Genomic DNA, 25,054 nt, shown 5'->3' on the forward strand with positions numbered 1-25,054 from the left:
TAGCAGCAACTAATATTTATGTGAAATGAACATCACCCACATGAAATGAAGTAAAATATATTCTTAATACTGCTATTAAGATAAATACTCAAAATATCATACAGCTTATCAGTGAGTTTTTTCAGGATGTTTCAGAATCTGTAACTATTTTATTGAGGCAAAAGAAAAATTTTTATAAGGTAACTTTGTACCAAGAGCAGTCAGAAGATTTAGTCATAGTAAAACCTCTTAAAATCATTTTTGAAGTGACTACGTATTTGCTGCAACTTCCTCTGTCATATGTTAATGCTGTACATGTGTTCTTCAATTTAAGATTTTGATTGTCTTTTGTAAAAGAACTTACAGAAGCCTAGGTTGAACCGTTTAGATATTAGGCACAATGGCATTAGCACTGATATTAAGAGGTCTTAGAGAAAAATAGTATGCTAGACTTAAGCAGACAAAGTTTAGAGATGCAGCAATAAATATTGCAACAAGAGAGAATGAAGGTTGAAAAACTGGGCACTTTCGTGTAATACTTCTATTTTAAAGCTTAGTTTCTATGAAAATCACTATGACTGGCCCATATTTTGTCACCAACTGTTCATGTATCTTTTAGTAGTGGAAAAAATAGATTTTTTTTCTTATAGGTGAATTTTAATACTCTAGAGATTACTGCAAACCTTACTGAGACTGTGTTTACTTTTGGATTAGCAACTGCATAGGTTGATCACAGCCTAATGATTTCAATGCAAGTCTGTATTAAAAAACTAATGCTGTTTGAAACAAAACGACAAACGTAAGCAGTTATATAATCTTTTATTGTTTAGAAATAATACACTGGGGTTTGGTGTCTTTTTTTTTCTTTTAATCCACCAAAAAGTATTTCCTTTTCAGTTCAGTGCTTCTGAGATAAAGTAAAATGGCTCAAATATTTAGTGTTCATGCAGAATATACCAGCAGTTTTATACTACTACACAAGTTTCCTGATTGTGTATTTAGATTTATACTATTACACAATAGTTGGTCTTCAAATGTGGGAGCACTATGATAATTTGGCTTTTTCCTTTATTGATTTTTTTTTCCTTTATTGATTTCTTCTTTTTAGCCTTTAATATTAAATTTCATATGATCAAGGAACCTAGACACTTGCACAGTTTGAAGATTATTTTATCTGATGCAGGAAATGACAACTCAATGCATTTCCTTGCTTGCTTTAGTTGGCCCCGTCAGTGAAAGAGAGATGATGCAATAAGAAAGATTTGAGAGGAAGAAAGGTTCCAGCTAAAGTAGAGCATTAGTAGTCATCAGCTAGAAAATAAAAGGGTTAAGAAAAAGATTAATTTTTTTTCATGATAGGAAAGAGGCAAGAAGAGTACTTGAAAATTATTAAGCAAATTAAAATATTAACTCTTACTTTCAATGGTGAGAATACAGGTGCTAGCAGATGTGCCTCTGTTGTTGACTGCTTTACACATATATTCCCCTTCATCTTCTGGGAAGGTTTCTGGCAAATAAAGGCAATAGGTTTCTCCTCTTTCAATATACTGGTAGTCCTCAGAGTCCTGCAACATTTCGCCCTCAAACCACCAAGTGACTTCGGGTTTTGGTTCCCCAGTAACTTTAACAGTAAATCTCACTGGCTCGCCATCAACAACTGATGTGTTTTTTAGTGGCCTCTTGAACCAGGGAGCTCCAGATCGAGCTTGATCCTCCTCATCTTCGCAAGTAGAACCATTAATAATGCTTCCTTCCTCCTCCTCTTCCTCTTCCCTTTTCTGTTTTAAAATAATTTGATTTAGAACACTTAAAGTGGAAGTAGCAACATAAATACTAGTAATATGTACTTGATTACAGAAAAGCTCTTGTGTTTCTGAGAAGGGAGGTGCTGCACTAAACTCACTGGATAACAGTGCATTGAATTGAAATGGAACAGGCAGTAAATTCTGTGGAAAATGGATTTTAATGAGGCCAGAATCTAGGGAAAAATACAGGCATGAATATACATTTTCCCTTTTCAGACTACTCAAAGGAAAAGATCCACTTTCTTTGCAGTATTTCTCTCTCCTACTCTTGAAGAATATGTGCAAACATGAAAAGCAATTTTACATTAGTGCAGCAATCCACAGCAGTTGTTAAAAGCAGTACAATGTGTCTTTCACACCTCTGGCATCGTTGCTATCAGTGCTGTTCAGTTAGATGTTTAAACATATTTCACTAAGTTAACAGACACTTAGCTATGAATAAAAGGTACTTTGTAATCTATACCTTCTGTAATGCAGCATCAATTTCTTTTTGTTCAAACTGCATGCGTAGTAATTTTTGTTCTTCAATTCTTCTCTGTTCTTCCTCTTCTCTGGCTCTTGCCATTTGCTCAAAACGGGCCTTCATGTTTACTTTATGAGTAAATGGAGCCTCTGATTTCTTGGCTGGTCTCACATCTACCTCATCATCCTTGCAAAGAATAAAAATTATTTATTACCTTTGAATTTACATGAGAATAAAACTAGTTCAGTAGGACAGTAGTTCTTACTCAACGGAGCTAAATTGCCTGGAGTCCTGTTTTTTCCAGAGGTTTGTTTAATGTCAGGTTTATTTAAAATCAAGTCTCCTAATAGTTGATCCCGAGTTGTGAGATGCTGAGACATTTCAAGGAAAGATGAACCTTAGTCTAATGTTTTGGTGAGGAGTATTTCTAAAACCAGTTGGTTTCATGACTGATTCTGCAAACTGTGGATGCAAGAAACACTGGAATTGCATGAAAGGAATCCTACACTGCGGAGTCAGACATGTCACTGCAAATTCAGACATGTTTCTAGAAGATCCCATTCTTGATTGCAGCATATCAGTGGTAAGCAGTCATACCACCATAGAAGTAACTTTTTATTTTGGATTCAACTGGAACTTTAGATTAAATACAGAAGAGATTATGATATGGTAAAAAGAAAACTTAATAAGCTAAGGAAAAAACAGTGAGGTTTTTAAAAACTCTGCCACTTCTGGCAGGACTGTTGTAAAGGACTAAGATGAATTGTCCTGCATGCACACTGTATACTTTATTGTTTTGAGAAAGGATGCTTATTCTGGTAGGTTTCTCCCTTTTCTCTTTTTTGCAAAATAAATCCTCTCAGACTTTTTCACAATTCTCATGCCTTTTTTTTCTAATGGTAATTTTACAAAGCAGGTAGGAGTTTTTCTCCTTGTACAACAGGGGAAAAAATACAGACCTGTGCTGTGATCCTCCATTTTCCTGCAACAGGAAAAATTCTATTTTTTGCTTACTTCTTCTTAGTATCATGTTGCTACTGAGATATGGCACTTGGTTTTCCTTCCTTTTCATATTGCTGTGTGAGAACTTGGTGTCCTGGAAGCCCCTTTGTTGATTAGGTCATATAAGCTCCTCTACTTGAGCTCCTTTGCCTATTTACTTGTGGTCTTGAAAAGCAGACCTTTATAATGAAAGAACTATTTTATTTATGGTTATTTTGTGGATACTTTGTCTCTTAGGTGTTAATTAGGCTCATGCTCCCTTTTTGGAGAATAACCAGTTTAATATGCTTGGAATTATTTGCAGGTGTAGAGAGTAGGAAAAAAGACAGTATCAATGTTAGGTAGAAAAATACTTTTTAAAGACTTATGTGCATATATAAGTTAAATTCTCTCTTGTGGCAATGGTATGTCTCTAAAAATGAGTGTTCAGTGACTTGATTTTTATGCCACAATGTTGTAGCAGCTTCAACACCTACACAGGTTGACCTTATAGAAGCATAATTACAGTGTCAGTCACTAAATGAAAAGATCAAAATAAAACACTGGCTTTGAGCTGATATGAAGTGATGGAGTACTGTGGATGTGGCTCAGAATGAGGTTCGGATAAGTCTTATCACTGTTACAAGTTTCCTGTACTGCCAGATGAACACATGAGCTTTCATGCAACAACCATGTTTTGGGTTACAGAGGACAGTGTTGACTTATTGGTTAAACAGATAGCTCCATCTCGTTTCCCCCTCTGAAAAAATAAGGGGCTCCTATCGGAAGTGTTGATAGCAGGCATACTTCCCTGCTGTACCCTGAGAAACAAGACCCTCTCCCTGACCTTAAAAAGGGCAAGGGCTTGATCTGTAAATGGTAGTGCTGTTTGTTTTTTAATTCATACAATGGAGAATGAATATGAGTTCAGAAGGACAAGCAATTTAGGTGCCTGTTAGTAGCACATAAACTCTTAAACATGAATGTTCAATCTGTTGGACTGGCAGGTTTAAGTTGTTAAAATGCTGAACTGAGGACTTGAAGTAGAAAACAGATATCTGCCTGAGCAGATGACTGACAATAAACCGATGGTAATTTCCCTGAGGGACACTGAGGTGAGATTTTCTCACACATTCAAAGAGGGAACAGGAAAGCAAGGAGAGAATAATTTTGGAAACACAGCAAACTTTAAAAAAAAAAAAAAAAAAAAAAAAGCACTACTCACTCCTGGGTCATCAGTCTCCTAGTTAAGTTTACTCTTGAGGATGAAGATCTTTGTGATTACAAGCCTCTGCTGAAGGTCATCATTATGTATACAGAATACAACTTACCTCTTGAAATTTTTCTGCTTCCCTTTCTCTTATTTCTTCATCCATTGCTCTTCTCTTAGCTCGCTCTTCTTCAATCTTTTTCTGTATTTCTTCTTGAGACAATTGTCCTATTTTTTCAAACTTGCTCTTTAAGTTCTTTGCCTGAATAGAGCCACTTCTTTTTAACTTCATTAATTCTTCATATTCTTTGCTTAATTCAAAAGTTTCAGACTCCTCTTCTAGCTGTTCAGAAATTACAAAAGGTGAAGATCAAAAATGTCCAGGTTATTTTTACTACCTGTTCTCCCCACAAATAAGTGTAGCTTAATATACTTAAATAATTCTCTTAGCTTGGAGGTATTCTGAGTCTCTCAGCAAGAATATCTTTCCCCTCTAATTTTTTTTCTTCCCCCTAAATCTTCTAATTTCCTTATCACCTCTAAACTAGATAGACTTCAAAATATCTTGCTTCAGTAAAAGTTCTTGAATGAACCCTTTATTCAAGGATTGCCCTGTCAATAAACCACTTCGGACTCAGAAAATCAGACACCCAGCACCACAACGCTCTTAAAGTTGTCCTAGATCCATAATTCACCTCTCTGACTTACTGCAATATGCTATGAAATAGTTTTTTAAAATACAGCCACTCTGTTAAACATAAACCTAGGGTTGGTTTGTTTGTTTGTTTTATATGCAGTAAGAGGCAAAAGAGATTTCAGGATGTTATGGCTGGGAAACTGCAAGTGACAGTTCTGGATCCTGTAGTTGAACCATGTCTGATGCTGTAATTGTTGATATTTTATTCCCCTCCCTCTTTCTCTTTATTACCTCTGACAGATGTATATACATTTAGTTGGATGTCCCTGTCTTTCCCTTCTTCCCCAGGATGTAATCCAAAATCTACTTGAAAGTTCACAAGCTGGAGCCCTTATTACCCACACTAGCCTCTCTAAAAAGAAAAATAATAATGATAATAAAACTGTGTTTCTCATTAACATTCACAAGTGAATAATATTATTAGAATTGCCACCCACAAACAAATCAAATTGAAGTGTGAAGTTCATGAATGTGATGTTTTAGCCATTTGGTATGCAAAGCAAATCGCGTGTGATTCTTAAAATCCACTGTGACAGTCTCCAAACCCTTGATACAGTGACTGGTAACAACTTGGGGCCACTGTAATTCTTTCCTAATTACATAACACTACATTTCCCTGAAAAAAAATACTGGAAAAAAAAATTAACAAAGGTAAGAGTATTGCTTTTGATTTAGGGTGAACTAGATGTTTGTATTCTCCAAAAACTGTAAATAATCATTTTAGTGATACAGTAGAATATGCAGAATTCACAGTAAAAAAGGTAAAATCACAAATCTGAAATTTTATGTTTTCACTTAAAGGGTGCTAAGGGATAAAAGCATATTTTCCTAGTGGATTAGTGATTAAAAATCTTATACACAATGGTATATTTTAAGTCTTTTTTTTCCCGTTTTCCATTCTTTTCAAGTAAGAATGAAAGTATTGATTTAAAATTCCTTATACAAGGAATTTTCCGTTACAATTGTAAACTTTGAGCTATTACATTTTTATTCAGAGGATGCTTAACATTTTTGTTGTACAGACCTCTCCCATTTCCTGTCTCAGCTGCTGAAATTCTTGCTTTTCCATTTCCAACTTTTGCCTACGCTGCTCTTCTGTGCGTCTTTTCTCTTCTTCCATTTTTTGTCTCAGCAACTCCTCAAAATTAATTTCCAGTTTACCAGGTATGAGAGATTCTTGAGAAATGGTTTTAAACATTTCTGGTGATTCATCATCCAGCACCTGCTGGAAATTCAGATAATTAATGATGCATCCTGAAGGGACTTGTGATGAAATCACAGCATTCCTCAGACACTTCTAGTATGTAAAGCTAACCAAGCATTTGGCCACTTCTGACACAGTGAAATAAGCTATGGTATGACAGTGTTAAACTTCTTTCTCTAACATTTGCAGGGGTGGAGTTGCAGGAGGTTATCTTTGATTTTGGCTCTTTTGTTACAATAATAAACTACTTTAACCCTCCCCCCCCTTTTTTTATACAAATGCAGTCCTCTTTGCAAGATGATAGAGAGATGTCCTCTAAATGTAGCTTTGGGACCTGAAGCAATTCACTCCTGTTTACCTTACAGACTATCATTAGATAAAATGCTTGTGTATAAACATGTCATTGCTCTTAACACTGCAGTACAAACATCTGTAATCTTCTTTTCTAAACAAACTGCATTATGTTCCTATTTTTTTTTAACTCTGACATATTAGTATTCCCAATAAGCATAATGGAACAGAATTTCCTACAAGAAACTTTTTATGCACAAACTGAATATACCAAATTATGTTGGCAGTTTATTGTGTTGTACAACATAGGAGCAAAGTTTTCCTTCTTTCCCCGTCCTTTTCTCAGGCTAAAGAGTAGGGCTGGGCTTTGGTGGTTACTGTGTATGAGCAGTTTGCTTTTTTTTGTAGTTTAATCCATAAGAAAATACTATGGCCCAGGAAAGGCCCTTGTAATCATTTTCAAGAGCAGAAATTGTAAGAACAAATACCTAATCAGACTGAATTTGTTGAAATAAAGCATTACTAAGACATTAGGTGATATGTTATAAAAATGGCCAGGTAGCATGACAGTCTGTCTTTGAGTTATGCAGAAGGCTTTTAAAGTAACTTCTTGATAAGATACATCCTAAATGTGCATTTGTGCATGTAACTATGAAAACTTCTATTATCCTATTAACAGAGATTATCTCAACAAATCTACAGAAGAGTCTGTAGAAAATGTGCAATGAGGACAGATATTACAAACACTGCAGTGTCAAATTTGCCTTAAATTTAAAGCATCCCCAACAGTAGTTATCAAACAAATGCTAGAAAGGATTAAATGAGCAAGACTTTCATTTGAGAAAATTTTTTGACTAACATTGTAAAGAAGCAGAAAATACACAAGTGTTTTTTAAAAGATTCTTTTGCACTCACTTTTCAGTTCCCCATGTATTGTTGCTCACTGCCTGTGTAACTCTCACTTTTCACTCATGTTCATGCCATCTTCGTTTGTGCTGCCATCTTGTTGATGGACTTTGCCCCATACCCTTTTTTTTCTGTCGTGGCTCTTTCAGGTTTTTGGCCCAACCTCTCTCCTACTGCTAGTCACCACAGATTTCCTTCACATCTTCCCCATGAGTAGTTAAGCTTACAGCTGGAGTTCAGTCCCACCATTCCTTCCATTCTTCATTTGTTTTGCATAATACAAAGGTATTTGTTGAAATTGTCAGGAAGTGGAGTCAAAAATAAATCGGTAAAATATTTCCTTAATGAAAATGGGATATGCATAGCTGCATATTTTTCAGAGCTAACTATAGCTAAATCAGTGAAGAAACATGAAAATTTTTTGCTGATGATGCATTAGTTGGTATGCTTATTACTTCAGAAAGATGTAGAACCTAACTGGATAGGAAAAGCAGTAATTCAAACTTTACTAATGCACATATTTGTAAACTAAAAAAATGCTGTGCATATGAGTTAGCACTTTTCTATCTGTCTGCCCTGTATTTTTTGAATCAATGTTAGTAAGCTATGAAAAGACAGTAAGCCAACCTATTGGTGGTTAAAAGCACGGGGGGGAAAAATGAGTGAAATTGTATGATGCATAACCCTTGTGGTTAGTTCTGCAGTTTGATATTAGATGACAGTGGGAAACAATTCTGTAATAAATAGCCATTTTTTTGTAGCACCATGAATCAATTTTCAGTGGGCAAACAGTGGTTGATACAAAGTAGAATGGATTTTTGTTCATACTAAGACAGGTTTCTTCATGCAAGCTCTTTAACAGAAAGACTGGCAGTGATGCTAGATGAAGGCTTCATTCTGAAAGTGATTGAGTTGGTGGGAAGCATGGAATTATGGATGTTGCAGAAGAAACTATGAAGTAGGGAGATCCTTTCACAAAGAGGTGAAGGTGGCTTTTGTGTTTCTAGCAGTGGTATTATCACTTCTGTGTATATAGTTTCAAAATTGAATTAAAATGAATAAATATGCAGAAGGTTCTAAAAATGTCTTAATTTAAATGCTTAAATGAGAATAGATTTTTACATATGAGCTTTTAGTGCTTCTGGAAGAAATGCCTGATGCACTCTTAAAATACTCAAAAGCACATCTGTGCACATCTGTTACATTGTGTAGATCTGGTGAATGGTGAACAGGAGGGAAAGCTGTTACAAGCAATAGAGAGTGCAGAGTTCATATTCAGGATGCTAATTAGCAGACAATTTTCAAGTGAATATGCTGAAAATACACTTTTCAGTTAACTTTCTGGATTACTAAACATCTTCAGTGTCTGCTGTTAATAGTGCAGTTGCGGACTCCATGCTGCATCTAATGGATTAAACCCTGTTTAATCAGTGAGAGATTCTTCTTGCTTGGATACTTACTTAGGCTCATGCTAAACTAAGGGAGAAAGATTTGCAAGAAGGCAGCACAAAGCAGAAGACGGCATGTAATTTCTTTGCTCTCCTTGAATTGTCTGCTGACTTTTCATAAAGATTGTAACGACAGAAGTTTGGCAGTTTTGTTTTTTTTTCCCTAGAGGTTTAAGCATCTGATTTCTTTTCCCTCTTTTTGGAGGTGTGGACGGATCACAGACCTTATCTTACATCATTCCTTACTGGTACAATATCAAGTATAAGTTTGCCTAGCAGTTTGTCTGAGTAGACTTTCAGAGTAGAGGCCTTGTCTTTGGCCTAATTTTCAGCCAGAGGGAGCACTGTTAGCAGTGTAAATCTTTCATACAAAACTTTAATCTACTCCACAGCCATTGCTTTTAATTCTGAAGAAAATAATTTTATTAGACATGCTGTTGGTCTTTCTGAATAAAACCACAGGCAGAAGTGTAGAAAGAGAGCACCAGGTGGGCAGGTTATCCTACAGCTCTGTATGGTATGTCTTGCACTTGATTTTGAAACCAACAATATTTATTTATAACTGGTATTTGTCTAATCTAATACCAAGTTTTCTAACATCCACCAATAAGAGGCTAGCTAATTCCCCAAAGCCTGCTAAAACTTGAAGCTGTTGGAATAAGCATGAAAAATACAATAAAAAATAAAGTTACTGAATAATCACAGGGATTTGTATTCATCTAAGCAATTTCCAGACCAAAGTACCATATTAAGAATTGCCCTAACTCTAAATTATCAGTGCAAGCTGCTGCTTTTTAACATTTCCCTGACCAAGCAATGAAACCTAATAATCAATTAGGTGAGTTCAGCCTTCTCAATTTTTTCCTTCCTAATAGGCCACAGATGACCGTAGAATTTGTACTTGCAATGAGAACTTTTCCAATATGGCATTAATTATGCTTCAGCTAGTAATTGCTGATTGGTGGACACCCTTAAAGGTAGGGAGATTAATTTGAAGAAATAAAAATGGAGCTAAAGATAAGGAATTAAACAAAAAAGAAAGGCAAAAAACCCTCCTTGGGAAGACAGTGTGTTCTACAAGTTTGTTTCATCTAGCGTAACACTTAACTGGAAACAATATCTGTTTTTGATTATGTTGTTTGATATCCTTTCTAGTGTTGCTGTGAGAAGAGATGTTCTGTGGTGTTTTTTGGTAACCTAACTTGATTCAGTCCCCACTACCTGTTAGTAAGTTTAATTAATGAAGGAATTAAAACACATTTTCAACTGCATCTTTTCCTAGAGCTTTTTTTCTAGTTCAGTATGGAGACTCAAGAAAAATATGAAAACATTTACTAATCAAAATGCTATACCATATTCTTTCTTGCTTCAGCAAATGCCCTTTTCTCCTCTTCTATGCGTCGTCTTGCTTCTTCTTCTGCTTTCCTCTTTTCTTCTTCTCTCCTCTGTCTTTCCATCTCCTCAAAACTGAGTTTGAGTTTACCAGGACGGAATTCCTTAACAGAATTTTCAGATTCCTCATCGGCACCTTCATTTATCTTTAGAGAAGAGGGGAAAAAAAAAAATAGAAAAGCCCTACCCAAATATAAAAATATTCTCTGTACTAAATAAATACTCTGTGAATTCCATTCTGATCTTCTATAAATGCTTTTTCTTCTGGGGGAAAATACATCAATAGTTTGGTTCCTATAAGAAACCTTTTTGTCTTCGTTTTAGCCAGAGGGAGGGAGATGCAATTCCCTTGAGAAATACAGTTCAGAATCCAATACATAACTTCTATAGTTTTTTTAATATTGGTTGAAGGCCTGGTTCAAAGAACAATGTGTTATCAGGAAAAGGCTAAACAATTATCTATTTTATGGTTTCAGGGTTGGGTCATTGACTGAACAATCAGTCTCTATTCACTTTCTTTACATCACTTTCATAGACCTTTATCATGGAGTCTTTTTATTTGCATATAGATAGTTTTCCCTGGTGCACTTACTTATGAGTTGAAAAAATGCTGTAGAGTTTTATAGAAAAGCTAAATTGATTAACAGTTTGTTATTAGTCCAAACTGACATTGTTGCTTCTTTTCTTCTTAGACATTTAATCATCAGTGAAGAAAGGGAAGTGAGATATGCGAGTCTCTTCACTGTGGCTTGCCTCCAGTAGACACTATCTGCTAAGAGAAGCCTGTGATTTGCAAACTGCAATCAAGAATAAAAGAAAGAACCATCCTTAGAAAACATCTCAGATTTTATTTGTTAATGGAGGAAATTGACTGTGAACTGCTGAGGTATTGATATTCCAGATTTCTGCATACTGCGAGCAGCCATGGGACTGGTATGTTGGACACAGTTAGGGGAATTACAGAAACCATGTATTTGGAATTCACAGGGGGAGAAGAAGGCATTAAAAGAAAGAAAACTTTTAACTTCAAACTGTGACAACCACTGATATCAGCTGAAACTGCATAATATAAAAAGACTGGAGGAGGGGGGTCTTGGTTTTGTTTTTTATATACAGAATTCATAAATTCGTTCAACTTTCACTCTTCTATATTATTTGGTAAATAAATATGTGTACATGAGGGTGGGAGATGGAAACAAAACTTTAATTAGAATTCTAAAGTTCTTTCTCCTTCCTTTTCCTCCCTCTTCTTCACTAGCACCCTTTCTTCCTCCCCTTCCCTTCTCCCCCCCCCCCCCAAAAAAAAATTATTGACATAATGTCAAGGTTATTGGTTTGGAAAGGTTAGGTAGTTTACCAAAAATATATATATAAAATAAAATGAAATGTAATTTTGGCACCTACCTAAACCTAGAACCCTCCCAATTTGGATCTGTTGAGAATCTCAGTGTTTCGGGGTTCTGGGCTTTTTGGGGGTAGGATTTTTTTGTTGATTTTTGTTTGTTTTTTAGAATATTAAATTTTTTTGTTACGGCTATTGTAATATACAGTCATCTAGAGTGCGACCTTGAGCTGTTTGTCCAGGAATGTTCACTCATAATTAAGCTGCTCTTTTTAAAGCTAAAATTTAACAAATTCCTAGAAATAGTATCTTTAAAGATTTCATGAGACATGGAAGTCCAAAACTCATTAATCCTTCTTTTATGTGAAAGAACAAAATCATAGTGATTAGGACTGTACAGAGAAAAGACATTTAAATATAGAACTTCCAAAGAATATTTTTGGAAATAGAATATGATGAAATAAGGAAAAACAGAACTAAACTATCTGGTGTATCTTATGCTAATATAAATACTAAGTATATGATTCATCTAATATGATCAAAGAACAAACTATAGTTGACCTAAAATAAGTCTGGCTTATGATAAAGAACATATGGAGGCAGTTTTGCATGTAATACAAAACAAGATGAGTTCCATTTCTCATAATTTGGGGCCTAATGTAGTAATTTCTACTATGTGGTTATTCATACCACTGCATACAAAAGAGCTGATATGTCTGTCTTCCCTATTTTTGTAAGAGGAAAGTTGTAACTGATGTACTTATGTGTCATACTTAAAACATAAATATGGGAATAAGAAGTAGCATTCTGTTACTACAGAATGTTTCACCAAAAACAAGTTACTGAAACATCTGAAGTACTATTTAAGAGCAAAACAGAAAACTAATTTTCTTCTGCAGGACCTATATTTTAAGGTACTACAGCATTTATATATAAAAACTGGTAAGATTGCCAGCAAATTTAAAAATATAAGTTTCCTGGTTTTACTAAAAGATTGTCTAAAGAATTATGCCAGTATGGTTATTAAATTAGAACTAAGGTCAAAAACATATATTTTAAAGTTAGTGATAATACAATTTTCAAATTCCTTGACAGATTGAAATAAAAATTAATAATAAGAGTAATCAGAGGAAAGAATGTGAAGGCGTATCCTATGTGAAATTCTGTAACAACATGAACAAAACAACTATTTACCATTTGCTGTCTAGCTTCTTCAAAGGCACGTTTTTCCTCTTCTAAACGCTGTCTTGCTTCTTCCTCTGCTTGCCGCCTTTGGTTTTCCTGTCTTTGTCTTTCAAGTTCTTCAAATGTTACTTTCAGCTTACCAGGAGAAAGAGGCTCTTGTGTTTCATTATCTGTGTTTTCACTCTGTGTAAGAAAAATGAAATAGTTATATTTTAAATAGTAGATCTTTATTTCTTAGGAATTTTTAGATGAGTGGTTTACCATGACAAATGAAAGGCACTTGGCTTCTTTAAGGGGTTGTTTATGTTTCTCATATTTTAGCTGCTTTTCTTCATCCTCTCTTTGTGTTTGTTCTGCTCTTTCTTTTCCTATGTTCTCAAAGTTTATTTTCATCTTTCCAGGTGTTTTGGTGGGTTTTACAGGCACTACTGTAACCAGCAGTGAATCATCCCCTTCCTGTCCAAAAAGATTATATATATTTATGATATTTTGATAACACTTGACTTCTAGACAGACTCATTTCTAATGAAATTGCCATTTTTACCTGTGTGCACCAAAGCTTCCAACAGAATACTTGTATTGAGTATTAATGACAAGAATAAAACTCATCTGCCTGTGACAGTCACTAGTTTTCTTGTAATATCTGAAGAACATCAAGAATGAGTTATATTTTAAACATGACTGCCAGCAAACTCCTTAACTTCTGTACATATTTTCATTAAATGCTCTTTATAAATATTTGTGGTTTGGAGAAGAGGTGAAATTTTGAATACATAACAACTGTACCTATGCTCCACTTCTAGTCTTGTGTTTATTATGTAAGGGATACACTGTGTTAAAATATGCTTGTTGTTCTAGAGAGGAATATGTAATTTGTCAAACTAACTTGTTTTTGAAGCATTTTGCTGCTTCAAAACTATTTTTACAACTTATTTGCCATAATATATTTCACCCAAATTTTTCACAAAATACCATGATGAAGAGGGATACTGTCAAATAACTTAAAATTAATGTTATTTTTTTTCTCCAAACTTTAGTAGAAACATGATTTTCTTGTGTTAGTGAAAGACTATAGGACCTTTGGGCCTAGCTTTTTTGAAATAAAACATTTATTTGCAAAACTTAAAATCCAAACCCTTATGTTGAATTAATTTTTAATAAAAAGAAGAAAAGAAAAAAAGAATTGACTAAGCAGTTGACTAAGGTGTTCAAACCTCTATATTGACAGAATCCTCTTTTAATTTCAAGCTTAAGGCAAAGAGCTTTAAAATAATACTTTTCAAAGCAAAAAGATTTAGAGAGTCATTGCCAGTAGGCCTCAAATCATTCTGGTGGCTCTGAATATTTAAGTTTTAGATGTCTAACTCTCCTGACCACACATTATTCACACTTTAGACTCTATTTCAAACTTAAATAAACGGATCTCAAACACACTTCTGTATGCTTTAAAAAGTTCTTAGCTCCTTGGTTGAATATTAAAAATGTGTGCCCCTTTTTTCCCAGCCCATGTTACCATAATAAAACAAAGTGAATAAAAATGTAGGTGAATGTTTCTTTAAAAAAATCTGATTACCTCTGCTCCTGATTCAGTTCCCGTATTGTTTAAGTCATCAATCTATTAAATGAGAATTTCATATGATTACATTACTTTGGCTCTTTGCCTTAGATTTGCAAACATAAAACTGGAAATTCTGTTTGTATCAGTGATATGTATGTAGCACTTACATTCACAAGAGATTTTAATGATTGAACCTTTACATTATGTTGGAACACTTCAGATAAATGAGGTAATGGGAGGACAGTGGGGGGACATGACACCAAAACATCATCCTGGAAAGCACCCTTAAGAACACTTAGCACTTTGGTGATAAACTGAGAAAAGTACTTTAGATGTCTGTTCCTTGTGTGAACATTCCATAATTGTGTAAAAAGTTAAAGCAAAATCATTATTTCTGAGCTAAGTGACATTGTCTGTCTTTGACTCAACTCCCTGCAAAAAGCCTATTTGTATATTTTTTCATATTAGTGTCTCTATATAACAGTTACTTTCTAAAACTAACGCACTTCATAAAATTCTACATTAGGTACTTCTGCCTTTCAAAGTAGATTAAATTTATACAAGATATATTTCCTATTAAAAGTACAGTTTTAACCATGTTAAAAGTCTTAGTAGAAAATATTATCCAAGTCCTTGTTGAAAAATGCCTTCTCTTAGAACAAAAACAAACCTAGATTAAGTACTGTCTTTTGTAAAATTTGCTTATGGTTCTGGTCTGTCATTAGATGTTTACTCTCACTGCAGAATTTGCAACACTGAAGAAAATTGCAGAAGGAATTAAATATGATACCCGAATACAGAATTCTGCAAAGACAATTTGCTTCATTGGTATCAACAAAAGTGGGAGCCTGTTCACATACATATGTAACGATTCCTAAAGTGATAAAAGAATAAAACATGATCACTGTGATTTTAACTGAATTAGCATCTTCTCCTTTTTGTGTACTTATGCCTTTTTCCCATTTCTGTTTACTTGCCTCAGTTCATCTACTAGTGAACTGTATTCGCTAATTTAAAAGCAAGAATTGCCTAAAATAAGAGTGGGTACAATACAAAAAACATTTTCAAATTAGTTTATTGAATTCTATGAACTCTTCTACGCATATGACATTGCACCCTGTTTACATTTCTACCAGGTTTATGCCTGCCTGGTTTCACCTATAACTCAAGCTCAGTATTTTAAAAAACTGTTACTCTAAATATTACTCAGACAATCTTCATCTTCACTTTCTTCCCTGATTCCATCCTATCCAGCATATCCCTTGTATACTACTACAATCAGAAACCTAAGACCAAATCTTTAGAACTGCTGATTGATACAAAACTTTGTACTTGTGTTTTGTTGTTTATAATTATGTCCTTACTATTTTGATCAGAAAAACATACCTCCTGTGCTTTTTTTGCCAATTCTCTTTGAATTTTCCTTTTCTCAATCATATCCTGTTCAATTCTGCGCTTTCTTTCCTCTTCCATTCTTTTTCTTTCTTCTTCTTGCCTTTGCTTCTCCATTTCTGCAAATTTGCCTTTAACAGTTCCTGTGAATATGAAATGCACAATTCAATAGTTAGATCTAACACTTAAGTAATGAGTTGTGTGGCTTTTAAAATTGTGCCTCTCTTACCTATCAGCTTTGGAACATAACCTTTTTCTATTTTAGATGATTTTGCATCATCGTCTTCATCAGATGCAAGTAGTTCTTTCATCTAGTTGATTAAATACAGAAAGTAAGCTGTCTTTATACCTTAGATAAAATTTCACTATTATAGTCTTAAAATAATTTGAAAAGATTGTCACATATAACATTGAATATTAACATAACACAAAATATTTGCAAAGAAAATAACCTCCTGCTTTCTCCTGTTCCATTCTCTCTCTCTAACATATTGTTCTTTTCTTCTTTGCTTTTCATCTCTAGATCGCCTTTCATTTCTTTCTTCCCTTGCTTTCTGCATAGCTTCAAATTTATCCTTTACATCACCCTTGTGAAGCTTGGGCACATAGGATTTTTGGACGGGTTTAGATGAAGAAAGCAGAATCTTGGTGAAGATAAAGAAGAAATGAAGATAAAAAGAAAGTTGAAACAGATGGACAGAAATTTTTTTTATAGACTGGATTAGAAAGAATGTAAGAACATAAAACAGAAGTGCATTTGGGATTATGAAGTTTGTGCCACTAGCCATCATCCATTAAGCATCTTAATATATATTCATTGTATTTATTCAATTAAATAGCAATAAATACTAAAAAAAAATCCAAACAAAGAAACTTTGAGCCTTTGATTAAACTTAGGCTATTATGTAATTGTAATAGGTAACTAAGCCCATGAACTATGTGCATGTACACTTTTAGTTTCTACAGCTTTAAAAATTATATATAATATATATTCTATATATATTTGGAATCATAAGCACTGACAGCAAAAACAGAAGAGCCCACCTGCCTGTAACTCCATGTTTAAAATAAGCATAAAGACATAGATGTAAGTTGTAAGTATGTGTATTTTCTTCTGCAACTCTTAGACATTTGTATATGTTTTTTAAAAAATAGTACTATTTCATTTGAAACCTCACATACTTTATATACTTACTTTTTTTAATATTTAGAGAAATTCAGAGGTCCAGTGATTATATGCTGTAATGTGTCAAGATCACTGGACACACAGGAATCTGATATTGATACAGCTAATGAATAGTTCTTTGCCAATACTGAATCTGTGTGATTTGGTTCCAAGTAGGAAGAGAGGTACCCACTTTTCAGAAATACTTCAGGTTTTGTCTCTCTTTACTGTAATGACTACAGAAATACAGTACAGTAGCGCTGAGAAAACTGGCTGAAAACATTCCCTCTTTCATGTTTTCCACCTAAACTAACAGTGGGTAGTGTAATAATGTATTTGCTTTTGTTCCTGTTGTTCAGTGAATCTTTAGGTAGAAGAAATACTTTAAGTAACTTAATATTTAAATTTTATAGTTAGATGAAAATGTTACCCTGAATTTTCTCGCTCCCTTTTAATATTTAATGTTTCTTAACATGTTGTTAATTTTGCCTTCCTCCTTCATGTTTTTTAATAACAGTAAGAACATATTTCACACATTCCATCAAATTTGATGAACTTCCTTAAGTTACTTTCAAGTGCCTATCATCTTAAAATAACAGGGTACATTCTCAGTACTTTCCTAGGTCTTTCTGCTAATGGCCATTTGATGCTTGCCAGCTGGACTTACAGCATAACTGTTTGCCTCTTACAAGTGTTTTTAACTGCTCTTTGTCTTTTTGCAAGCATCACTTGTAAATTACTACATTACTCATTATTTTAAAATTGGTACGTACCTCAGTCTTCTGTGCAATGTCATTCATGGTTACTGTACTGCAATCTTCGCGTGGTATATTTAAGATTGCTTTCAGTTTCTACCTGTAAGAAACAGTTGCAGTTATATTGTTTTCTTTACTGATGCTTTAATCATCTTCCTGCAAATAAGTTTGTATAGGCTGAAGTGAGTGTATCACAGTTTCATTTGGTCCTTTGTGGCTCTTGAAAAGACATGAGAATAGGTTCTAAATATGGAACAATAATTAAAAAAACAGCTTACAATTCACTATTCATACTCCTCTATTATAGACCTAGATACTGGGTTTTAATTTCCATTAAAAAAAAAAAAAAAAAGCATATATCAGAACTTGGTGCCAAGCTCCGGCTGACCTGGCTGGAGTGCTACGAAACTGTTTTTCTCAATACTTCCACTGGCAGAAAGGAATGTGCTGTGCATCGGCCGCTCTGCTTCAGTCTGGGGCACAAGCCAGCGAGCTCACGGCGCACCAGCTTTGCAGAGTGCCCCAGGCCAAAGCCCCCCGGCTGCCTGGAGCATCATCAGAGCCAGAGGAAGGGTGGCCCCGGGCCTGGCAGCACCTAGCACCGTTGCAGAGGCGCAACTGAAATTCCTGCCCCTGTGAATTCTCTCGCTTGCTTCTCAGCCAGGCTGGCTGCTCTCTCTGGTCTTCACCCAGTAAATGAATACAAAATAATGCTTTCCTTTCTCCTAGTGTTATTCTAGTAATAAATAGTGCTAAAAACTATGAAGTGCTCAAATATTACAGTTAAGTGAGCCATACACACACCATAGAGAAAATGTTTATATCATCTAATTGTGTGCTAGAACTTGCACTGCATTTTTCAAGAGACCAGCATTTCAAATTTTGAATTACACTGTTTTTATTAAACTAATCAAAAAGCACTTAAAAAGCTGGGGTGAAGCCCTTTTTTTTTTTTTATCATCAGGCCTATCAGAGTTTCTGGGAAGAAGGAGAAATCTCCCCACTAATGTTCACTCTGGTAAAGCAGCAGTGCCACTTCTTCCTGCTACTGCTTAGGTGTGCAAGAGAACAAAGCTAGGCCCAAGGTGTCACCTCTTCAATTATTTTGTGAGGCTATGGTAAACGAATAATAAACCATTAAAGCCCTCTACCTACTAACGTGAACTACTATAGTCCTCTGTGAGTAATAAGAAAGAACAGAAAAAGTGAATTTAGGCAAAGGATGTGAGGGATAGTATTTTTTTTTCCCTGTGGAAGGAAGATAATGAAGATACAGTGGGAACTCTGAAGAGGAAAGAGCAGGGCTGGGAAAAGACGACAGGACAGCTGCCTACCTATCTCTGTGGGTTGCAGCCCGCTACGTAAGCCAACACAGACAGATTGCCTCTAGGAGGACAGACAGGTAGAGGCCAAGTAAGTGCAGGTAGACATCCATGCTTGATATATATATATTTTTTAAGTGACCTATGAAGAAAAGTAGTTATATTGGAATCTTTGGGAATACAGGAGTCGTCTTTGATTGTTCAATACATTTTAAGGCAAGATTGTTCTAATGACTGTAAGCCTATGCACGACTCCAGTATCATTGCTGTCTGTACTGTAGCAATGCCCAGAGTCCCAGGCAAGACTAGAAACTCAAGTGAGCTAAAAATGGTGCAAACAAATGGACTCAAAGTAAAAAGGCTAGAAACGTAGTTTACTACTAGAAGGGACTTCTCATCTGTGGTTTAGAGAAACTAAGGTTAGGACACGTGTATTTCATGATATGGAAAGTTATTTAAGGTCTTTGTAATACATTTGTGATCTGTTCCTACGTTCTATTTTTGTTTTTCCCTTCAATGCTGGAATTCTCCTTTCCTGCCTCAGTCCCGCCACAGGAGCGCTGCGAGGAGAATGCCGCGCGAGCCCTTACTTGTCCGCTGTGGGGTGACCAAACAGACCAGTTCTAACCAACCAAATAGCGATACGCCGCCCTGGGAGTTGGGACTGCCCAAAGCCCTTCCTCCGACTTTGGAGAGAAAGCAGGATAGGTGAACCTTCTCTGCTCGGAGAGGAGAGGAGAGCTTCCAGCTGATAAACAGTTTTTGCCTTTAAAGAAAACGGAAGGTGGTATTTTCTCCCAAAACACTTCTCTATTTTTTTAGGTAGAAATAGAAATAGTAAAAACAGTGTATCATTCTAGTTACATTTTTCACGATAGCAACGAAACGTTCAGACAGTAACAAGTCAGATTCACAGCATGCAGGAAGAAATTATATTTTTTGTAAAGTAAATGCTGTCAAAACAATTTTAAAGGTGCGTTCTTTTCTGTGCTTAGTAGCCTGAATATGAAAAAGGTAGTAAAGGCTTAAAGTCACTGTAATGATTTTCCCAATCCTCTGCCCTCACTGCTGGTTTCCATATAGCTCAGTCTTATAAAACCTGAATTTATGATACAACGTTTGATCTTTCACTATGCTAAAAAGAACTTTTTGGACCCAGTATGCCAAAATGGTCACTTACTCCTTAAAAGTTATAGCGCAACCCAACCAAACAACTATTTTTGATTTGTAAGTTTGAAACAATGCGAAGGAAAATAAATATATTTTGATGACTAGTTGCTATCAATTTGATACCTTTGTTTATGGTAATGTCTCATTAATTTACTAATTTGTAAATTCATGCTAGCACAAATTAATAAAAGATAAAAAACAATTACGTTATCAAATGTGCTAATCATATGCCTCTGAGAATTGAATTATTCATCGCTTTAAGGAATATTGCTTTTATACCTGGCAATAACAAAGTCTCAAAAATGAAATCTGAAGAGGACAGAGACAGAGCTTGCCAAGTGCATAACCTTCATGCCCCTGGCAGTCGGTACGGTCCTTTATCTAGATACCTTCAGCGTTTCATGCCAGACCTTTTTTTTTTTTTTTTTTTTTCACACAATCATCTTCTCTGAAATTACAAAGCTGAACACAGTCTAGCATGATTCCTCCTAGAAGACAGCGAGGCATAATCAGCTCAGGAAACAGATGGAATTGGAAAGAATAGACTAATTTCATACACAAATGCTCCTAATGTCTATGCGATGTACACAAAAAGAAAAAAAAGTGTAAAATTTGACAGCTTTTCTCCATGCCCTCGCAATTCCTGACCTCTTTTTCAATACTGCCAACAAAAGGTGCTAATTGTAATAAGGGTTTCAGCGACATGTACAAGCATCCATTAAGAACTGGATTAAGAATATTACCTTTATTCCATTTATGCCATCACATATCTGTTTTGTAATGAAGTAAAGTATTTATCAACCTGTTCTGAATAAATCAAAGACACAAGGGCTTTTTTGTATCACATGACTCATCTTCCATTCTTTAATATTTATATATAAAACGAGCATAATTTTAAGGGGTAACTTTGGTCACAGCAGCTTGAACAAATCATTAAGATCAGAAAAATCACAGCCAAAAAGTATAAGAATTATAACAAGTTGTGGCTATGTCAGCCAAGAGCTACTTTTTCTTCAATTGTTTTCATTTGCAATACCATACATACAAAGTTTTGGAGTTGAAACACAAACCTGGGATCTGATTATTCAGCTAGATGAACCCCAGTATGAAAAAATTATTAATTTAAGTAAAGATAAAAATCTCAGGAGCATCTAAAAATTATCTAGTGCTAAAGACAGCATGTGTGCAATGTCAAAAAGGAATGACCAAAAATGGCAGCATTCCTTATTCTAGAGGTCAAACCACTGGTTTATGAATGAACTAAATGTGACTGAGGTGTAATAAGAGCAGACAGGTTCTTGTTCATTTTATCCAAACCTACAGCAAGTGTCTCAACCAATGGATGTCATTTATTAATCCTATAATCCTAATCCTCTAATTGTGCTGTATAGTTCTATAAAACAACCCTGCACAAGACTGCTTGGAGTATATTGACTATTTCTCAGACTACCTTCCTGCTCACTGAAGTAAACCATGTTCTGTATCATCTCATATATATGTTTTCACTTGTTTTTCTTCCAACAAAACTTATTAAAATAAAAATCTTTCAGTAGGCACTAAGACGACTTTAAAACTTTGTAGTTAGAATTTAAAGATTGTTGGTAAAACCATGAACAAGGAATTCCTAGAAAATACTTTGTTTCCTGAAACAGGTTTAACATTATGACTGGCACCTGCTAAAGTCAAGCTCATTTGTTGAGGACTATAATGGTTATTATCACAAGAAACATGATAATGGCTCAATAACAGGTTCACTATTTCTTAGGCAATGTGGAACAGAATTTCTTCTGCTTTACAATGCAGTAATTTATTCCTGACTCCCTTTCTCCCTTCTCCTGATATGTCAGGAAAAGCCCCAAATTTGCAACAAACTCAGTAAAAGTTTAGAAATCTTCCTATACTCAGTACACTGCTGAACTAGCTCTCCCCGCCCCCAGCAAGTGTTAGATACTTACATGTTTTGAAAATGATATGATTATTTTCAAATAATTATAAAGGGTCACTTGTCAGGTACGTATGATTTTAGATGTACTAATAATGAAATGACAATTCCTTGTAAAATTAAAAGAACTTATTTTATGGATGTAAACCTTTGTGTTATGGATGTAAATCTTTGTGATATCTTTAAGAAACAAAATAACAAAGCTATAAACAAGGAGTATAAAATGAGCCTGGCTAGTCAATTTTCACTTTCCAAAACTGAATGTAAAATAGTTAAAATAAATAGCAATCGTGATGACATAAGGAACTGAGGCATTTGGTTCTTTTTTGTTACATGTTTCCTCTCAGAATAAGATGGGGGTGGCCAGGTATCCTGTGTTCTGTCAAACAGGCTTGAAGTTCTCTTATTAACTCTTAATTCTGAACAGATTATAAACATGGGAATGTTTACATGGTGTTAGAGATAATGAACATTCAGAGTAATCCTTATATAAACTTACTTAAAAAAACAAACAAACAAAAAAACCCCACCAAAGTCTTCAATGCTTTCCGGAGCTGCTGTAGCTATAGAAATTGAATGAGATCCATAGGTATCTTGGAATGCTTTTCCTAATCACAGCAGTCACAGCATATAAAACAAGAGTTCGAAAGAGTGTTAAGCTACCAAACTCTGCCCTGATTTACAAATCCCAAACTTCAAATTCAGCTTTAACAGAGATGTTCTGGAGAACACTTGGATGTTCCTATTCAACAAATAGGTATGTAAAGTCAGTCTCTTCAAGTCACAGTTGACAATATCCCATTTGTAGACTGATAGAAATCCAAAGCATTTATGTTTATGTGCTCACAAGTGACAAACTGAAAAGTACTAAGTCTTAGTTTCTATTTAGACTGTTTTAGATTAGCAAGAGCATGTTCAAGTTCTGTTGTGTCTAGAAAGGCAGATGACTTTTATAAGCATTCTTGTGGTCCCAAGGTCCCTATACACTTGAATATGCATTTATATATTGTGCAATTGAGTTTGCATGTTTTTGTAGGCCTTCAGCTTACTTCATGCATATCCTTAAATAAAATTCCCATTGTGATCAGTGTAGCTTAAAACTAGTTAAAAGCTTATTCTGACTTCCTGATTTTTCTAAGCTGATCTTAAGAGAAGTTCTGTTCTCTTCCCTTTGCTTCTCTTTTCTGCATTTCTTCTCTGCTCGTGACCGATAGCCGTTAGCCTTGTACTTAAAATACTGAAGTTAAATAAAAGTTCTATTGCATGAATTGACTAGAAAACAAAGAAACTTCATGCATTGGTACAATTCCTGCACTGAAGTATCCTAGGAAATATAAGACCTTCTAGCCTTAATACAGGGCTGGAGGAGAAAAGGCGGCAAGTCCCAAAGATAATATTTCACAGAGAATTCCATTTCACCTAAACTACTTGCTACAGCAAACCTTCATTACAGCAACGTACACGATCTACATGGCTTGATCTTGAAGTCCTTCAAAGACTGTAACTATTCCAAAGTCTAATTTGCTTATTATGTGGAATTCACCTTAGGAAGACGATTACATTTATGAGTCTGAGAATATTTAGGGTAATTTTGCTTTTGAATAATTTTCCTATCTTTTGGATCAACTTTACCTTGAACACTTCTGATTGATAGTTCTAATTACCTAACCACTCTCAAAAGCATCACTAAAATTGCTGACAGTAGTGAGGCCCATCCTCAAAAGCAAATCTAAAATTTTCTTACATAGCACAGATGTTGGGAGGAACTTTCTTTGAAAATTCCTGCTACCTGAACTTCCACAAATGTGCCAGTCCAACAAGTTGTGGGCCTTCAAGATGACAGATATGTTTCTGTCATTTGGAATATTGCCATATCTGCTATTACTCTAGGTTACTTTCCATTTCTTTGGCATCACCTAACTGTTAATATGCTTGAAGGTTAGCCAGCTGGCTCTAACACATTTTGCAACTGCAAGTCATCCTACCTTCACATTTGATGCTAAAAGATATGGATATAATGCAGTAGGGCATTACTGAACACAATACAACTCATGTTAGCACTCTCCCCTCTCTCCATGTCAGTTATACCTTGAGCAGGAGCAGCAGCTGGCAAGAACAGAGGAGCCTGCCTCAGAGATCACTCCAGGCAGTTGAGTAGTTTCCAAATAAATGCAATCCAGAATCTTTAAGAAAAAAAAAGAAGAGCTCCTTGAGTTTTTGCTTGGGTCTGTGAGGCAGTTACATTGCTTTAGGAACAACAAGAGCACACTGAAGCTCCTTTATGATGGCCCTATCATTAGGAGAAGATCCACACAGTCTCTGTATTAGCACTGAGAAAACCAAAGCAAGTAGGTCAAGAAGTCCTGACACCTACAGATTGTGGAAGAATAGTTCCTTCATCATCTGCTTGATAGCTTTATACAAAATATGTAGTAATGAATTCTCCAGCCCAAGAAACTTTGACATACACTATTTTCTAACAGTAGCTACTTTTAAATAAAATGGTATCTTCTTACTAATTCTCTTTTGAGAAGAACAAGTCGTATATATCCTTGTTTTGTAGTAAAAAAAATTCCCACAGAGTTCATCTAATTCAAGTGATGCTTATTCTTTGAGGCGACAAGGGTCTGCTTATATATGTATCTACTTTAGAAGAGATTAGTCATCCTATTATGAAACTGTCCAAAATCTTAAAATTCAGTCATCTTTTCATTTATTTCCCTCAGATCAACATTTCTCGGGAAAAGTTGTAAGAGCTCCTAATTGAAGCTTCCCATCCCCCCAAAAGTCTCAAATTAGAATATCAAGCATAACAATGATCAAAAAATTAACTGAGCTTGTTACTAT

At 35.0% G+C, this 25,054-nt stretch overlaps 1 protein-coding gene and 1 long non-coding RNA gene across 6 annotated transcripts in view; one reads left to right on the plus strand and one right to left on the minus strand.

The window, feature by feature from the left end:
• Nucleotides 1-772: 772 nt before the first annotated feature.
• The window catches only part of NEXN (nexilin F-actin binding protein), a 28,733-nt gene continuing 4,451 nt past the window's right edge, over nucleotides 773-25,054 (minus strand). Inside the window, exons 2-14 of one of the 5 annotated variants that reach the window (XM_067301015.1) lie at nucleotides 17,792-17,873; nucleotides 16,306-16,497; nucleotides 16,083-16,164; nucleotides 15,848-15,996; nucleotides 14,477-14,518; nucleotides 13,165-13,359; nucleotides 12,913-13,086; nucleotides 10,337-10,522; nucleotides 6,160-6,357; nucleotides 4,560-4,781; nucleotides 2,248-2,433; nucleotides 1,397-1,757; nucleotides 773-1,290 (exon numbers count right to left, since the gene is read on the minus strand). In XM_067301015.1, coding sequence (XP_067157116.1) covers nucleotides 1,277-1,290; nucleotides 1,397-1,757; nucleotides 2,248-2,433; nucleotides 4,560-4,781; nucleotides 6,160-6,357; nucleotides 10,337-10,522; nucleotides 12,913-13,086; nucleotides 13,165-13,359; nucleotides 14,477-14,518; nucleotides 15,848-15,996; nucleotides 16,083-16,164; nucleotides 16,306-16,497; nucleotides 17,792-17,818 — 2,028 coding nt within the window. In that variant the 5' untranslated portion in view covers nucleotides 17,819-17,873 and the 3' untranslated portion in view covers nucleotides 773-1,276. Of the gene's footprint in view, nucleotides 1,758-2,247; nucleotides 2,434-4,559; nucleotides 4,782-6,159; nucleotides 6,361-10,336; nucleotides 10,523-12,912; nucleotides 13,087-13,164; nucleotides 13,360-14,476; nucleotides 14,519-15,847; nucleotides 15,997-16,082; nucleotides 16,165-16,305; nucleotides 16,498-17,791; nucleotides 17,874-25,054 lie in introns of all 5 variants that reach the window. The other 4 variants (XM_067301014.1, XM_067301016.1, XM_067301018.1 and 1 more) reach the window with 4 other exon arrangements.
• On the plus strand, nucleotides 11,243-15,382 carry LOC136992557 (uncharacterized). Its single transcript, XR_010884901.1, has 2 exons — nucleotides 11,243-11,309; nucleotides 15,206-15,382. It is a non-coding gene; the product is annotated as an uncharacterized lncRNA (long non-coding RNA).

Source organism: Apteryx mantelli, chromosome 8 (genome assembly GCF_036417845.1).
Source record: "Apteryx mantelli isolate bAptMan1 chromosome 8, bAptMan1.hap1, whole genome shotgun sequence".
NCBI classification, from domain to species: domain Eukaryota; kingdom Metazoa; phylum Chordata; class Aves; order Apterygiformes; family Apterygidae; genus Apteryx; species Apteryx mantelli.